Source organism: Aptenodytes forsteri, unplaced genomic scaffold (assembly GCF_000699145.1).
Source record: "Aptenodytes forsteri isolate BGI_AS27 unplaced genomic scaffold, ASM69914v1 Scaffold88, whole genome shotgun sequence".
NCBI classification, from domain to species: Eukaryota; Metazoa; Chordata; class Aves; order Sphenisciformes; family Spheniscidae; genus Aptenodytes; species Aptenodytes forsteri.
The window spans coordinates 128,684-146,039 of record NW_008795948.1 but is presented as its reverse complement, the minus strand read 5'-3'; the positions used below and the strand labels follow the sequence as shown (position 1 = coordinate 146,039).

Here is a 17,356-nt window from a genome sequence, read left to right as displayed (position 1 = left end):
TATCTTTCTACCAAGAAGGGAAAAGATTCACATTAATGATAAGGTGCTACGGAAAAGAAGACATTTCAACATTGTGGAGTGTTCAGTTATTCTCATGAGCAGCCCAGTAGCTGCCCAAGACAGATGAACACAAGGAAATTCCAAAGTACCTTTCCTTTGATTTTCTTTGGACTTTTGGACTAGTTCTCGGAGCACCTATTTTCCAAAACAGTTCAGGGGTTAGTGGTTCCCCAGTACTCTTAGAAAAGCACTTTGTACCTTATAAACCTATTTTCTAAACAGCTTTTCTGCTATGACTATGTATTCTGTGACACATTAATTGCTGCATTGTTACATTACTGATTTTACAGCCAAACAATATTCTACACTACTTGGTAGCAAGAAGCACTGTTCAGATGGCCCCACAGTGTTTACTAGCAGCGGTTACTGAAACACAAAAAATACAGCTATAAAAGAGAAGTTTGTGATTAAAATTTAAATATATATGATTCGTTGTCTGGGAAAAAAAGGGTGAAGAATGTGTACTGCAACTTGTGTAGCTCTTAGCCATATGAGGAGTCATAACAAGATCCAGTCTAGAAGTATTACATTAGTATGCCCATTTTGCAAATATGCCTATGTCAAATTTGTGACTGGTTCACATTGGCAGCACTTGATACAATTTCAAGGATATGCTCCTTTTGTACAGTCACAAATTTCAAGGGCATGCTCCTTTTGGACAGTCACATAATACTTTACCTTTCTTTTTCTTTCCTTCTTTGAACAAGTATTTGGGAATTATTTCCCTTTCAAACATGCAACATAAAAAGAAATACAGTACAAAAAAAAGATAAAGCGTATAAAAGAAAATGAATGCAGACAGGTAGAAACCTATAAAAGATTTTATAGCAGATGTACAAGTAAAAGATGAAGTGAGGTCAGCAGAAGATAACGAAGATGAATAGTACAAATTTTAAGGAGAATTATGCACTGGTGGAAAGAGAAAATTGTCAACCATTGAGGACTGTCTCTGTGTTGCACTGAAGATTCCTCTTCCCAAGATGGGATACTTGCATTAAAATGCCCAGAGAGTAAACCTAGACTAGACCAAAAAAATCCCACCCTCAAGGACTGCAATATATGTTATATTTAGTAGCTATTTTTTACTGTGTAAATAATCCACACATTACTTGTAGATATGAGTTCTTGATCACATTCTAGTAAAGAAGATGAACATTAATTATTTATCGTACAAGCTGTCTGGAAGCTGTAGACTTTCTTACTGTAAGCAAATAAAAGTGTTCTCCTATAATGCAACTCTATTCCAAAAATAGCTCTAAAAAATTGAATTGTATAGCTCCATGTGTATTGTCTTTCAATTACTCTTTATCATGCGCACATTTTCTTTTTAATGCAACCCTACAAATTAATCCAGCACCCACCACAATCTAGGATATCTCTCTCTTGCGCATTATCAAATAGGCCCTCAGTAACATTGTGAACTTCGGAAATCATCAATGAAACTGAATTAAGTAAATACTCTTTAGACAAAAGGACAGCCAGGAATGGCATCTCTGTACAACTTATCTGAAATGACAAGCTACAGGTGACACAGGGGGAAGAGATTGCACCCAACTCCCTTTTAGCTTTGCATCCCACAGGAGTGACCAGGAGCAAAGAGCTGCAAACTAACACTCTCAATAAATCACCTTGTGGGAATGTGACTACCACACAATGTATAGCTTCACTCATTAAGAAGCCTCCTTTCTAAAGAGGTAGAGTCTAGAAAATAACCATTGGTAATGATACACCTTTTTGTTTTACTACAGCCATTTGGAAAGAAAAAGCTAAACAAAGATGGAGGAGATCAGGGGGAAAAAACTGCTATCATTTTCCCCCACCAAAAAGAGTCTAATTACAGCCATTTAACAGCTCTGCAAGTGTATGACTCATACCCTGAATTACTACAAACCTTTTCCAGAGAAGTCTGGTGCGCTTACAAAGATTTTTTTTGTTTGTTTAAACTAACACCAGGCAGATTAGAGAGTAACAGCAGCCAAACTGTGTCAGACCAAAGGTCCGTTAGTTTAATATCCTGATAATGGCTAGTGCTACGTGCTACAAGAAAGAACAGTACCAGAGCAAATGTACACCTTATTACATTTAAATGTCATCCTCAACAGGAATGGAATTGATAACAGTTTGTGCTACTCTTCCAAAACGCTATATTCTTCAGTCTTTTCTTTTGCCAAGTGCGCTGATGTTAAAATCCAAGATAGATTTGTTTACAGGAGAGTTTGTCTCATAGCAAATGCTGTTGGCACAAAGACATCTACTGAAAGCAAGTGGATTTGCTGTCCAATATCTAATTTTGTTGGTTCTTCAGTTGTCAGAGCTGGCACAACCTAGCACAAGGCTCACAGGATTACTATTTAAGATGCTTCTGGCTAAAAGATGCCCTGCTCTAAGTCAGGAAGTGTATCACTGAGTCACCTACAAGAAAAAAGCCGTACGTAGGCAGCTGTGTAACTTTTTACTTCAATAATAAATTGTGCTGCCAGCTTCACTTTTCAATATCTTAAAAAAAAACCCTCAGCCAATTCTGGTTTTGCACATCCGTGGAACCCCATACCAAGAATCTAGTTCTTAGACTGCACAGCACATTAGCAGGGAAAGAGGGAAACATGTAAGTAGTAATGATGCACTATCAATAAGAAAGAAATCCTAGTCTTTTTACATTAAAGATAACTGTGAAAATATATTAATGTAAAATTAATTATACTCAGTCAAAATAAAAAACCCTAAAACTCCACCCAGACTACACACATTGGAAGAGATAAAGACCTACCTCCAGAATATCTATCAGGACATTCTCTTCTGGCTGCTTTGTGCTCCGGACGTTCTCCAGCAGGATAGAGTAGTAAACACCTTGCGGGTCAGACTGGTACAGGTTGTACGTGTCTGTCTGGTACCACTCCTGAACAGCCACAAACACCTGGTTTTCATCTGTACTGATTATCTGTAAATCCTGTAGAAAAATAAGATACAAAATGACTCCTTTTCCCATCATTTCTATTTTACAAACAATAAGTTGGCCAGGAGAGTTGAATACGGTGCAGAGGGGAAATACATCTGAAAATTCAGTGACAGTAATATCTCAACATAATCGACATGCTGTATCCCACCACTCCGAGGTGGTCAGTCACTGCCTTCTAGCTACAGGTTATCAGAGTGCAGACCAGCTTAGCGAAGACCAAAAATCATGACTGTGCAAAAGCTGTGATCTCCTTTGACTTTTATGGGAAATGGCTTCTTGAAAAGAAGGAAAAAAAGGAAAGGAAAAAAAAAGTAAATTATTTTCCAAGATCGGGATGAGAGTCAATGAAAGACTGAAACAACATAAACAAAGCTAATCTAAAAAATAATCCTCAGGTACCTAGAGAATTAAGAACTATTTTGTCCAGGGTAAAGCATAACATAGCACAAAGAGGATCAGATATAATTTACAGCAGTTACACATAGGAAGCAGTACATATCATGCACACAGCTCATGCATATTATAGTACATAACGCTAATTTATCTATTTATGTAGACAGATCCACTTAAATATTCAACAGTAGTAACATGAGAGTCAACATTCTGCATTCATTTCTCAGGAATTTCAGGCGTGGATATTGCAACAGCTTTCTTTCCGTTTTCCCAGCTTCTTCACTCCAAACTTCTCAGACAAAAAATGCGCAGCTGGGGAAAATAATTTAACACTAATATTAAACAGAAGAAATAAATCAGGAACTAGCAGCACTGAACTAAGCTTAGCAAACAGAAATAAAGGACATGAGTTTGCAATAGGATATGGCAGCATAAAGGCAGATGTTGGGGCTACATATGAAATGAAATCTAGTCACGGACATTGAAAGCTTGTAAACTCTTTACGACCTTGGTACTTAACTGAGAAACTGTATACAGTTCTGGTCACCTTATTACTGGAAAAATAACTAAGGCAATGGAGTGGATATGAAATAAAGCTACCAAAATGTCAAGAGAATATGAGTTTGGGGAAAATTGGCTTAAAAAATATATATCAAGAAAACAAATTCTCTAAGAATCCAGTTAAGACTGAAGAAAATGTGAGTAACACTGAGAAACACTGAATACTTGGCACAGCATGGCAGTCACACTTCAGGCAACATGCATGATGCAACTGAGGCACTTAGAGTCAAAAAAAGACATTAATAAAAATAAGATGAATACACCGGAAAGATTTTTAATATGAACAAAAGATGGTTATTAAATAACTAAACATTTAGTTAAATTTAAAGTATGTTTACATAGCTGACACATCTCAACACATAAGAACCCAGGTGAAGTTTCCTATCAATGATAGCTCAATGCTGTTTTCAAAGACTTTCTTGTTGAACTGTGTACTGAAGTAGATTTTTGTTTAGCATCCCATTAATAGATGTCTCTTCTCTTGTACTCAAAAATTACTCAGAAACAGACAGTCTGCCAGAACTTTAATTCTTTCCATTTGAGTACGAAATAGTAACTGTTCTGACACAGAAATGCCAGAAAAACACAGCAACTGATCCCAACAGGTTCTTTAAAAGGCCTCTTACATGTACAGAACACTTCAGCTCCTGCCTTAAATACATGGCTGGGTAGCCCACATTACACCACATCTAATACTGAATTCACCTTTTCTTTTGCAGTGTAAGAAAAGCTCCCATGATTATCTGTTAAGTAAGGATGAAAGCGAAGCAGGGAGTGAAGCAAGGAGTAAAGAAACAGTTCTTTTTTTCACGTGAAAACCTCTAGAAAACCCTTACTCTCCTGTGATGCCAGGAGCTTTCAGCAAAATTATTGTCTACATTATTAAAATAAAATATTTATATAGTGCCATAAGGAAACACAAAACTCCAGTGAATATAGGTAAGGCGCCTTCCTTGCCCCAAGTGCTGGTGGGGCGGCAGTGGTTGTACGGGTGGCCCGTGCTGGCAGAGGCGAGAGCTGGGAGGACAGGCACAGTTGTGGTTCTCCTGTCCCAGGGTGGGGTAGGAGCTGCCGAGCCAGCAGAAGCAGCACACAAAGAGCCAAAACGTGTGGTGCAGAAGGACAGGAAGATTAATTTTGGGCAGACTGGAGGGATCTGGTGAAAGAAAGAGGGGTTGGACTGGAGAAGTTTACTGCAACAAATTAAAGTTTACTTTTCTCTTGGCAGCGACTGTTACCAAGGAAGAGGTTTGTACACTCAGACTGCTGGATGCCAGTTTTTTCTGAGGCAAGAACTTAACAGATCCTGGTTTTAGCAAGTGAAATTGCCCTTCTGCTGCCTTGAACTTTGTTCCTTCCATTCAGAATTTACACTTTCAGATTTCCAGTTCAGCCTTACCGCTATTTTCCTTTCACAGTGATTTCTTTTCCCTCAAGAAGGAAACCAGTCTTTCAGTTATACTACCTTGCAATAATCCTGCACAACACTTTCTGCGCAGTCATGATATAATCCTCTGGGAAAATTAATTGACAAAGTAAGGAAAACTGCAAATTTCATGCTCAATTCTTAAATTTATCTTTTAAAATCCTGGATGACACAGACTGCTGATAATCCAGCTAAAACAAAGATAAACTGTCATGTCACTCTTGTACTGAGTGACAGTACTGAATTTAAAGCTGAATTTAAAAAGAGGAAGAAGAAATTGATTGACAAATACAGAGGCTGGGTCTTCAGTGTGCCAAGTTCAATCCTTCAGCCTAGCTACCCACTGCTCAACAGATGACAAGCACATGAAGATGGGATAGAGAAGAGAAGGCTTCAGGGAGACCTTATTGCAGCCTATCAGTACTTAAAGGGGGCTTATAAAAAAGATGGCGGCAAACTTTTTAGCAGGGCCTGTTGCGACTGGACAAGGGGGAATGGCTTGAAACTAAAGGGGGGTAGATTTAGACTAGATACAAGGAAGACATTTTTTACGCTGAGGGTGGTGAAACACTGGAAGAGGTTGCCCAGAGAGGTGGTGGATGCCCCATCCCTGGAAACATTCCAGGTCAGGTTGGACGGGGCTCTGAGCAACCTGATCTAGTTGAAGATGTCCCTGCTCACGGCAGGGGGGTTAGACTAGATGACCTTTAGAGGTCCCTTCCAACCCAAACTATTCTATGTTTCTATGTCAGCAAATATTGCTAGACAGAACTTACTGTCACTAAAGAGTTAACTAGTAAGGACATCTGAGAAAGAAGAAATATCTTGATTGAGGGAATGCAAGTTTTTATTGCTTTATCTAATTCATGGCCACAGATACTACCTTAGGCTGTAATCTCAGCAGATCCTATAAGGAAAGCATTTATTCTTTGATGATTTCATGCTTGGACGACTGCAATTGCCTTCTTGCTGGACCTCCTGCTTTCTCTCTCCACATTCTGCAGGCTACTCAAAGTCCCGCTGATCATCTATTTTTTCTGTAATTATGCTATTCACACATGATTTATTCAAATTCATTTATAAAGATCTTCTTTATTGATGTTAGAGATCTTCAGGATTTGGAACATTCCTTATTGTCACTACTCAGATTTTTGTTTATCTCCAGGCTGCTTTTTTGTATACATTCAGTATTTGAGCTCTTGTGCTTTCCATTCATTTTCATGCTCAAATGAGAGAGTCCGTGCACTTTCTGGTGTCCCAAGGCAGAATCTTTTTCCAGATTTGCCATAGCAACCATGTTGCTTCCTCTGTGGCATGCCCATTCCTCCACAGACATCCTTTCTCTCATCTCCGCTACTTTACTTTTGCTCTGTCCACTCTGCCATGTCTGCTCTGTTCCATGTCTTGCTAATCCAAGCGCCCATGCTCTCGCCATTCTCACTTCCCTCCCTCTCTCTTTTTTGCTTTTGCAAGGCTCAACAATGACAATTTGTATCAGCAATAGACTGTGATTCCCAAATACCAGTGTTCTCCATTTACTTTATCTCATCTTCTTAGGTTGTAAGCTTTTGTACGGTTCTGAGATGCTACTAGCTGTATTGTCCAAAAGTCCTTTTTTTAAGCTCTAAAACCCCATGAGATTTCTCTGTTCTGTTTCCTAAGGTGCTTCTTGTGCATTATATTCTGCAAATTCCTTTGTCACAATGTTTCCTTCATCCTCCTTTCTCTACTGGGTAATGTTATACCATACTAAGCACAGATGTCTGTAAGTTCATCACTAAAAATCTGTGGAACTACTCATAGGTTCAAGACAGTGGACCAACCCAGGGCCAGGGATAGGTCTACCTATAGGTGCAACCAAAGAAGCCTGCAAAGTGCTCTAAAATCCACTATGCAATCAAGTCCACGGGGTCATTTCTGTGTGGGTGGATGACAGTAGCCAGAAAACAGCCTTCAAATAGTGTTTGAAGTAGCCACCCCAAGGAAAATGGAATAAACTTCTAGGTCTACTTGGAGTTAAATACTGGGTATGAATTGCAGCGAAGGAGATTTAGGTTAGACATCAGAATACCCTTCTATAGTAGGGCCTGGTCATACACACTGAGGGTAAAATGCTTAGAGAGGTAAAGTAGTCTTCATCCTCAGGAGTTGTTAAGAGTAGATTAGACAAATATCTGTCAGGACTGGTTTAGGCAGATGACCATGCTTTGGAAAAGGACCTCTCAAGATTCTTTCCATGTCTATTGTCTATGATCCTGTAAAAACAGGGGAAAATAAAACCACACCTTATTGAGATTACTTGAAATGTTACACATACAAATAGAAATATCGTTAAAAAGACAGGATTTGGTTTTTTGGTTTTTGTTTTGGGTTTGTTTGTTTGTTTGTTTTTAATTCAAGAGCTATAACTTCTTAACTATGCTAAAAAAAAGTAAACTATTTCCAGACAAATACGAATGTCAACATGATCATGGAATTAGAATTAAGGACAGCTAGAAATCTGTTGAATCAGAATTACTTTTCTGCAAAAATGCTAAATGAATCCTGAAAGTGATGAAAGAGTATGCAATTAAAAACTGGTATGATTAAACAAGGCATCCAGAGACAGGTCATACCACTCCTGCTCTCTCAGGGACTTGCAAGCTGCTATGTTTGTACCTTACATCAGTAGCAGAGAACACAATTGTTCAAATAAACACAAAGACAGTTTCAAAGTGATACTAGAAATAATTAGACATGTATAGAAGGCCAAATTGTGCCAGAAGATGAGCACCACTTCAAAGAAAATTTCATATCACATGGACAGATCTGGTCTATTAAACAAAATAAGTGAGTCTGAGGGTGTGCACGACATTGAAAGAACTGTGCATGTTCAGCCATGCAATGGAGAGCAAGCACCCAAGAACTCTTCCAGCAAGTACAGAGTAATGATGAAATATTACTTCTTAAAAACATCCACACTGCTTGAGAATTATTTTTTTAATTTTAACACGGAGATACCAACATGATCAGTCTAACATTTTTCCAAAATTATCTGCTTTTAATGCAGTTGAGTCTGTTTTCACAGAAGGCTGAATGAACACCAAACCAATATCAGAAATCAGTCAAGAAGCCCAAAAGCATTAAACAATTAAAAGAGTTGGGTTTTTGGGGAGCTGAGGATAGGAGGGAGGAAGGAAAGAGGTTTAGAGGAGGAAGGGAAGAGAAATGCATTGTTTTCACTGTATACAGCCCCATACCATCTACATTTAGTAACTCACCAGCCTATAAGTCTGCTAATACTTTATAGAATTTTATATTCAAGAAATGCTCAATACAGTTTACTAGATTACTAACAGTGATAAGAAACTCTATGACACAAATAAATACAATTACACCCTGAAGACAGAACAATATAAAAGATGACAAGGATCATACAGCAAGCCAGTGCTCCTTTGTGTAATAAAATGTGCTGATGACATAGGAAATATCATTAAGTGAAAACACTGTAGGCAAGGTTCAGCATAGCCAGTATAATGCTATGCAGGCAGGACTGTGGCGCTTTAGTCAATAAGGCAAATAAAAAAGAACTTCAAAATTCCTGTTTTTCAAATCTTATAATTTTCAGTCCACTGTCAGAATTTTGCCCCTCTGCAATCTTTCAATGCTGTGGTTGGGCAATAGGTTAACCTGAAGCAAGAGATAAATTAAACAGAGAATCACAAGGAGTAAATGTATCAGAAGCGCAACAGATGTAAGCACTCAAGGCTGTGTAGTCTCAGCCTTGACCTCCAGTTGCACCACATTTATACCCCTGTAATCTCTTAAGTACAATCAAGGTAACTGGATGGCACATGTCCCAGAGATAATCTTCCTAATCTTCCTTGCCTGGCCAAGTAAAACGGTGCAAGGAGAGAAATCAATAAGTTACACTGTGAAGAAAAGTACAGTTCCTTGAATCCACCTCGGATGGATTTGCACAACCGGGGAGCCAGACAGCTGCTATAGCTGAGGTTCACTGGCTAGTGCTGCTACACCAGCTGCGAAAGGAATACTTCTACTGCATCAAATGCCACTGCTACCTGTATTTCTATTTTGTTTCCCTTTATTCTTTGTTCAACAGCCACTCCAATGGACTTTCAGAAGGATGGAGAAGTAGTCCTGCTGCAGCTGCAAACTGCTCTTCTGCCCCACACAGAGAAACAACCTCAGCCTAAGCCTCCCCAAGTGATGGACAGCAGAGGTGGCGAAGGAGCTACCCAAGTGGAGAAACAATTCTTGGGAGACTAAGAGCCTTGCTAAATGAGCTCTCATAGCCTCAATACTTCATAATCCAACCATCACACAGCCAGAGCCTCAAGAGAACTCTGTCTACTGACAAAAGGGCTGCAGGAATCTTTCGTGCCATTTCTGCTGTTAATGAATGGACCCATTTAAGGAATCCTTGAAAAAGTTATGGTAAGAGGGAGCTTGATAGAGAAGGGAATACATGCTTCAAAAGACTGATGGCTATTTAGGGAGAAAGAGTAAAACTGCTCAAAATATTTTACTCTTGATAGTGTTATATCTATTATTGGATGATACAGACAAGTTTGGAAGAAAACCTGTGGTTAAAATAGTGATGTGTATCTCAGACTGAGGCAAGGAAGAGGTGGGCCCATTTCGAGCCCCTCAGAAGGGCACTAGAGGATGATAAGATAAAAAGAATATATGGAGTTGATAAAATGCATGTATAGGAGATTCATAGTACCATGAATACATTAAAGACTTTAACTTATTTCTAAGGCAATAGGATTTTTTCTTCTTTTATTTTTGTTTATTTTCCCCCTGTACTCTCTTTTATCTTGGTTACCTGAAAAATTCTACGTTATTGCCTATTTCACAAGATTGAAAAGACATACAGAGATCAAAATAGATGAAAAAAGCTTTTTCCATATCTTTTCAGAACTAAACTTTCTGAATTGCAGTAGGATATAACAGACAATAGAGCTCTCGCATTATTAAGAGTTTGTAGCTGTCATGAACAAATGCAGAATCAATGAATGCCTTGTATCAGTTCATAAAAGGAGATCATTATCAATGGAGTTTATTTACCAGAGGTGGGAGGGGGACTCAGAATAATTAAATTCTTCCAAATTGCAACAGTAAAACTACCACGATTTGTAGCAGATTCCTTGGTTTGGTCAGCAATTTTGTTAACAGATTTTTTGCTTAAACTGTCAGAATGAACTAGTTCCCAGTTTTATTGTTAGTCATATCAGAGCATGACCCAAAATCCCGAATAAGGACCAGAACCCAATGTACTCCTTCTCCACACCACACTTCTCTAGGCAAGGGCAATCAGAGCTGCAGGAACTTTCATGCAATACAAGTGCGACGACTCTCTGGATGGGGCTGCAGCCTGCGCCCCTCGGCAGACCTGCTCTCCCAGCAGCGGTGGATGAACCCTTGCTCCAGGCTGAAAACAGCTGGATCTCCCTGGATCTCACTGTATCTCCCTGGAACACACCTGCATGCCTAGCCAGCCATCTCACAACACAAATGCAATCCTGCTGCTCTTGGCTTGGTTTTGGTATTCATTTCCTACGACTTATTCACTCCTGATCTAGCTTTAGCAGCAGAGAACAAGCAATCTTGGTAAAATGGAATATAGTATAGAAGCCAATTCAGTTTTAAAACAATCACTCCAAATTTCCTCTTCTGTTTCGGGGAGCATACAGGCAGCTTTTAATATGGTCTCACCAACCTTTGCTACCACTCTGCCTGGCAGCAGCCGGCACTTGACTCCTGTCAAATGCAGGAGACAGCTGTGTGATTCAATGTAGTGTCAGTGTCAAACAAGCTGTTAAAACCCCAAAAATCTCAACAGCAGGCAAAAAAGCTAAAAAAAAAAAAAAATCTGAATTCTGCTCATTAGATGGCCCCCAACGGCTCTGCTCGCTGTGCATATACGGAGCTATGATGTGTTACAAAACATCTAAGTGGCACTGTGCAGCTGGAGCCTAGAAACAGCACATGTAAAGCTTGGCTGGAAGCTGCTGTTAGCAGCCTTTGATTCACAAGTAAGGAAGCCTTGAGATATGACCAAAGACAAACATTTATCCTTTTCTAGGTTTCTCTTCGGGGGTACATTTGGACAAATACAGACACAAATGCAAATACAAACAATATAAAACAATTGAATCATTTTTTTGCAGATTTTCAACCTCTTCATATCGAAAGGAAAACAAGACATCAATAACATTTTGTAATTACTGTTTGAAAATGTTCATTCTATCTTCATATATAAAATCACCGTGAAACTCATCTGTGCTGCAAAAGAATAGTATCTGAAGAGCCCAGCACTATTCCCTGAGGATGGAGCCTGGTTTTCCAGCACAGCTCTCCTAATGTTGTCAGACACGTCCTTGACCAGCCCGTAGTATCTTCTGACTCGGCTACAGTTTTCCTTCCCTATACAGAATCACTGCTCAAAAACTCTGGCCAGTGACATGAGGCACTTTACAGAGACCACTTGGAAAGAGATTTTCTGAAGCCTCATTCAATTCTTTTGAGAAAAATGAAATATAGCCTATTTCAGACCTGCTTCATCTCCTGGTTGGGCAGAATCTAATACTTTAAAAACCCTGAAACTCAGTTCTTTCAAAAGCTATTGTTTTTAATCAAACTTAAACAAATTCTTTGTAAATTCTTTCATTCTGTTCATCTCCTACCACCATAAAAGTAGCAACTCCACAGTCACGTGTTCTAGATATACTCTTAATGTGCCAGTGTCTTTGCTGATATCCTGCTTCTTTGCAAAATTCATCAGTAATTTGCTCATATGAATCTTTTCCCTTCTGTTCAAACTGGATTGGAAGATACATTTCTACTGCACTCTGATGATTCTCACTGAAATATGGTGTGATGAAAAATTTCAGAGCTGTGTTCTTATTTACTTCAGTATCTAAAATATCTGCTGTAATGTGAAGGTACCAAATCACTTTAAAAAAATGTATCTTTTACAGAAGAGGTTAAAATCTCTCACATTCACCACTGTTCTAATGGATGTCTGGCTTCCAGGCCCTCTTAGTGAAATTTTCAGCTCTGTTGTGTGCAGATACCCAAGAAACTTCTCTTGGAGGCATCATCAAAATGCTAAAAAGATACAGTTTATTTCGTTCCACCCATCGGGTACTGCCTGAACTAGGAAGAACACAAAAACATCCTTTTCCAAATGACACAGTCATTCTGTTCCTAGCTTGCTATTGACTCTATCCAAAATGAAACCATTAACTTCTAATTTATTTATTCAGTCAAGCCTGGAGTTAATCTGCTTAGCAAGGAAAAAAAAAAAAAAGACAAATAAACAAACCCCATATTTTCCAAGACAAAGAATTCAGCATGCAGCGCTATTTCAAACAATCCAGACTACATATGACAGAAATACCAGTGAGTTATGACTGACATTTTTCGAGTATGTCAGAAATGCACTCAGTAAGATCGTATGCCCAGTAAACAAAGCACCCTTTGCAGATTAATGGATTTTAAGGCTAAAAGTGATGATTAGATCCCTTAGTTCACTCTCTGCTATCTTTCCAACCAGAGAATTTCCAACAAGTATTTCTGCATATTTTATAAGATGCAGGAGGAGCAAATAACTTCTATATGGTTAGAGCAAATCTCCCAGAAAGGCACTCAGTTATGATTTGAAAACTTCAAAACCTAGAATATCTGTCACTTTCCTTGGCACTTTTTCAAATACATAATCACCAACACCATTAAGAAGTTGAGCTCAATTTCTAATTTGAATGCGTCTGGATTCAGCTCCCAGCTATGGTGGGTCTTTCTCTACTAAAGCGCTTTTAAGACTCCGTATTTTCTCCCCATAAGGAGGCTTCTTCACTACAGTCAAGCTGCCTCTTGAGTTGCCTTTTTGAAAAACAAATCATACTTTTTTCAGGGTTATTTTTCAATGCCATTGCTGCACTGATCTTGTTTATAGTGCAGTCCTGCAAACACAACACAGGTCATAGTGGACTGCAGAACAGTAGTAGAAATAAATGACTGGGGAGGACTTCTTAAACTGGTTTTGCTGCCAAGGAAAGCTCCATGGAACAGAGATCTAGGTCACCCACTGTGTGCCATGTCTCCAGCCCTCCCATAACATTTGCTGCTCTTCACAACTGATGCAAGCTCACCTATTACAAACGTGGATGCCTACAAGACAGTAGTCTCATATAGTTCTTGAGTTCTGACAGCCTCCACCCATTTATTGAGATGTGTCAGATAGCTAGGTCTGAACCCAAATAACAAGCCTTTTATTAATATAGTGTACTGCAATATTGATATTTAAATCAGAGGCATGTGTCATTAAGGAGGTATGGTAGGCATCTGACTTTTTAAAAAAAAAAAATCACTTTCCTGAATGCTTGAGTAATTATCCACACATGGAATATGAACTACTGTCTATAATCATAACACTCTGTGCAATTCTTAAAAATTTGAGTTAGTATGTTCATCTTCTACATGACGGCAGTATCAGTAAGGACAAACTGCTGCACTGGCCAAATGCAGCAGATTACTGGGAGTAAGAAGGAAACTGTAATGGAAAGGTACAGATTCCTGCACAGGCCATCCAGAAGCAGAAGGAAGAAATGCCCAGGTCTCTCTTACAAGATTTATGCCCTTCCATTTCCCAACAGACAACATTTTCCCACACAAGTTAGCATAGTCAACGCTTGCACTAATGTGCTGACACTTCTTTAGGAAATTTGCCGTGGGCAAAACATTCTCAGCTTGGCGATCTTCACATGATTTAATTTACTGCCAGCTGTAGACAGTGTAGACACACACTTCTAATTACTGATTAGGGTATTTGAAAAAATACCATAAATAGTTAAACATTTAGGGAAACATCCTTCCTTCCCCTTCTCCAGATCAGCTTAATCAAACACCTCTTCTCCCCCCTTCCTACTCTCAAGTCCCTTGTTTCTACCTTGTTTTAATTTTGTTCCTCCCAACTCCTTCAGTGAGGCAACGGGCTGTGCAGGAGGTTGGGGTCATCTGCAGAAGGGTTTCTTTCTGTCTCTCCTTGCTTATTCTTTGCTTTCCTTCATTGCTCCTTTCTTGTTTTCTTCTGTCCCGGCATAGGTCACCCATGAGCTGCAGTCCCTTGGGGTGTCCCTGCCCCACCAGGAGTTGCCCAAGGGCTGCAGCCCCTCAGGGAGTGCACATCTGGCATGTTTTAACATTTAGAACTGGATGTTCTCCTGTTATTTTCCTAATTGCAAATTTCCCCAAGAAAGCATAAAGGCTACATTGAAGGCCTTAAAAACACTGAAATAATTATGTGGAAGGTTTGATATATTTACCTGTCCTTGGCTATACATTTACTGTCAAAATAGATAAATAAATAAATAAATAAATAAATAGCTATCTCGGTAGTGCTGCTGGGAGCATATCCCAAATAATATCTGAGGATTTGATTTGAGGGTTTTGTTAATATGCTGTATATTTAAAACTAGGAGACTACAGACCACCACTTAGATTAAAAAAAAATCAAAGATGAAAAAACAACATTAAACACATTCTTTGTTTTAGAATAATAACAACAAAAGAAGGAAATACATTGTACTCTACTGTCCTTCATTAGATGAGCAATGAATTAAATCTGTGCATTTCAAGACATGCAAAAATAACATGTCTTAGTTCTCTACTCAGTAAGTGACAGAATCACAGAGAATCACAGGAAAAGGCAGGAACCTGAGGAGGTCTCTAGACCAACCTCCTGCTGGGAGCAGGGTGAGCTGTGAGGCCAGACCAGGTTACTCGGGGCTTTATCCAGCCGTGTCTTTAAAACCTTCAAGTCTTTTTTCTTCAGGATTGTAGAAGCCTTCTAACTATACATAAAGTTATAACCACATTAAGTGCAGCACAAGAAGTCAATTGCATCAGTTAGACTATATGTAAATATTTGTCTGTACTTTATTGCTAATTTACTATGCAAATATAGAAACCCTGTCACTGTAAAAATATGCTAGACCGAAGGAACCTCTCAACAAGCCTTGCCATTCTGTTAAGTAATTAAAGTTCATATTGGGATTCTTTAATGAAATAGAACACCTTAAACTGGTAAAATTCTCTTATACTACTATTCATGCTTATACCAGAAAGCACCATGTGGAATTAAACTGTAACTGATTCTTGAAAGAATACTCGCTCAATATCATTACATTGCCATTAGGTGTGTAGCACTGCTTCATGGAAGCAAATCTCAAAAACTATTGCGGTAACTGATGAAGAATAAGCTATTGTATGTTCTTGCCCTCTTTGGTTTATGAGCTACTACATTCCTAGAATAAAAATAGAAACAGTAGGGTAAGAATATACCACAAATGGGATTCAGAAATCCTTACAAGGAGAAACTGTGATCTCAGAATAATGAGGTTTAAAAAAGGAAAGAACAAAACTAGTTTAGGTAGAAAGAGAAGACGACAAATATAAAAATAGAGAGAAAAATGTGTACACTTACTTTTGGCAATGCGTATTTTGGCAACTTCATCTGTGCAAAGCCATTGCGACGGTAAGACACATAATACTTGGTCCGATTTGCTGATGTTGTCTATACAAAGGAAGAACAGAACCCTGTGATAGTTTATCTTAAATCTAAAGAGTCTGCAATAGAAGACTTTTTTTTATCTTTTTAACCTGCAACTGAAATACATAGCTATTACTTTTATTGCATGCGATTAATTTGCAGAGTGTACTCCTAAAAGAATAAAGCAAAAAGTTGTGACAAAATAGACTCCAAATAGACTCAAACTCTTTTGCTCTCCCCCTCTTCAGGAAGAAAAAAGTTATTTACTTCCCTCTTTTGCCATTTCAGCTGTCTTGGGTGATACCTGAGACTTCAGCATCTCACTGTCCCCAGTCCTTATTGATACCTCTGTACCCATTGGCCTCCCACATTTCTGCCCTTTCATAGAAACCCAGGCTGCAGCACCCTCCAGGTAAGCGGTAGGGAGGAGGTACACTGGCCGTGAACACCAGGTACCTCAAGGGCAAGCGGTACTCCAACAGTGCTATTCAAAGCAGAGCAAAAAAGGCTAAATAAATCATGCTAACATTATGTAAAGCATTTGCTATATTTGACTAATCTTTTCTATACAGGATAAAACATTTTCCAGTGCAAGATGCTGACATGCCACATGGAGGATAATGATGCAATTCTGAATCCATTGGTTGGTCAGTTTGCAAGTCAGCGATATGTCCTGAAGACACAATTATATGCTTAAATAGAGAGGTAAAACATGTATTTCAACTGCTTGGATGTGTGGAACTGAAGACAGATTAGGTTTTATGTAAAATACTTGGGGGCTTAAGAAGATTTTCACTAAAGAAAGCCAACAGAAACGCGCATTGAAAGGAACACCGTTGTGTGACTATTACCCATTAGCCCCTTTCTCCTTTTTGTAATAGCAGATACACCGGTCATTTTAAGACTTTTACCTTATTCAGAAAAAAAACCAATGCAAATATTGTTCCAAAGTACCAAAAGGAAGACTCTAAATAAGCATCGATGAAAATACTCAACTAACAGCCTCCCTAGGTTTTTCTAGTCAGAAATGCAATGCCAAAATCTGTGCTGGTATATAAATTGGCACATTTCCAACCAAGCCTCTTGAGCACCATCAGATGAGATTAGCAAAGGTTTTAGCCTTTGGTAAATAATATTTCACATTTTTTCCACGTTTTTTCCCCCCAGAAGATCAGCTAGGTAATGGCTATTCAGTCATTTTCACTAAGTTTATAAAGGGTGGCTGCTTTGCAGGAGTGGACTGGTCACAAAAGAAAGTGGAAGAAGTGAAATTAAATGGGCCGAGGCCAACTGTATGAGATTCAACAAGGCCAAGTGCCGGGTCCTGCACTTCGGCCACAACAACCCCATGCAGCGCTACAGGCTTGGGGAAGAGTGGCTGGAAAGCTGCCTGGCGGAAAAG

The 17,356-nt window shown here is 38.9% G+C and overlaps 1 protein-coding gene across 1 annotated transcript in view; it reads right to left on the bottom strand.

The window, feature by feature from the left end:
• Window positions 1-17,356, bottom strand: part of SORCS2 (sortilin related VPS10 domain containing receptor 2) — a 119,641-nt gene that overhangs the window by 72,045 nt on the left and 30,240 nt on the right. Inside the window, exons 6-7 of the mRNA XM_009285427.1 lie at window positions 15,889-15,978; window positions 2,828-3,007 (exon numbers count right to left, since the gene is read on the bottom strand). Of these exons, the coding sequence (XP_009283702.1) occupies window positions 2,828-3,007; window positions 15,889-15,978 (270 nt within the window). The remainder of the gene's footprint in view (window positions 1-2,827; window positions 3,008-15,888; window positions 15,979-17,356) is intronic.